Source organism: Coturnix japonica, unplaced genomic scaffold (genome assembly GCF_001577835.2).
Source record: "Coturnix japonica isolate 7356 unplaced genomic scaffold, Coturnix japonica 2.1 chrUnrandom451, whole genome shotgun sequence".
Lineage (NCBI taxonomy): Eukaryota > Metazoa > Chordata > Aves > Galliformes > Phasianidae > Coturnix > Coturnix japonica.
Genome location: NW_015439870.1, coordinates 140,376 through 141,521, shown reverse-complemented (window position 1 = coordinate 141,521; position 1,146 = coordinate 140,376). Strand labels below are relative to the sequence as shown.

Below are 1,146 nucleotides of genomic sequence, written 5' to 3'. Positions count from 1 at the left end.
ATATGGAACCCAATGGGATCCAATATGGAACCCAATGGGAACACAATGGGAACCCAATGGGATCCAATATGGAACCCAATGGGATCCAATATGGAACCCAATGGGAAACAATATGGAACCCAATGGGATCCAATATGGAACCCAATGGGAAACAATATGGAACCCAATAGGATCTTAATGGGAACCAATATGGAACCCAATGGGATCCAATATGGAACCCAATGGGAACACAATGGGAACCCAATGGGAACCAATATGGAACCCAATGGGAACACAATGGGAACCCAATGGGATCCAATATGGAACCTAATGGGACAAGATGGCGGCAGCACCATGGGAAACCAATGGGGGACAACATGGAGAACAATGGGAAACTATATGGAACCCAATGGGAACACAATGGGATCCAATATGGAACCCAATGGGGGACACAATGGGAACCCAATGGGATCCAATATGGAACACAATGGGAAACAATATGGAGCCCAATGGGATCTCAATGGGAACTAATATGGGAATGGGAATGAATGGGGACCCCAAATGGGAACCAACATGAGACCCAATTTGGGAACCAATATGGATCCAATGGGAATCAATGGGGACCCCAATGGGACCCAATATGGGACCCAACATGGGACTCAATGGGAGTGAATGGGGACCCCAAATGGGAACCAACATGGGACCCATTGGGAATCAATGGAAACCCCAATAGGGACCCAAAATGGACCCCCACATGGGAACCCAGTGTGCCCACCCCCCCACCATCATGGCCCCAGACCGGACCCCCACCCCCACCCCCCCACCCCCATCCCCTTCCCCACCTTTTGGGGTGCATTGATGACCCCCACGTGGTATCCGACCTGCAGTGACCCCAAAGCCGCCGTCCCCACAGCCATGGCCAGGGTGGGGGTCAGCCCGGGGGGGGGCGGAGCGTCAGAGTCCTGGGGACAATGGTGGGGAGGAACAATGGGGGACAGTGGGGACTATGGGGGCAATGGGGACAATGGGGTCTATGGGGACAGTGGGGACTATGGGGACAGTGGGGACTATGGGGGCAATGGGGACAGTGAGGTCTATGGGGACAGTGGGGGGTCAAGGGGGATATTGGGAACAGTGGGGATAATAGGGACATTGGGGACAATGGGG

At 53.7% G+C, this 1,146-nt stretch overlaps 1 protein-coding gene across 1 annotated transcript in view; it reads right to left on the bottom strand.

Annotated features, from left to right (window-relative positions):
- LOC107306987 (solute carrier family 2, facilitated glucose transporter member 4-like) overlaps nucleotides 1-1,146 on the bottom strand; it is a 16,220-nt gene that overhangs the window by 11,231 nt on the left and 3,843 nt on the right. Inside the window, exon 2 of the mRNA XM_015850416.2 lies at nucleotides 822-941. Coding sequence (XP_015705902.1) covers nucleotides 822-941 — 120 coding nt within the window. The remainder of the gene's footprint in view (nucleotides 1-821; nucleotides 942-1,146) is intronic.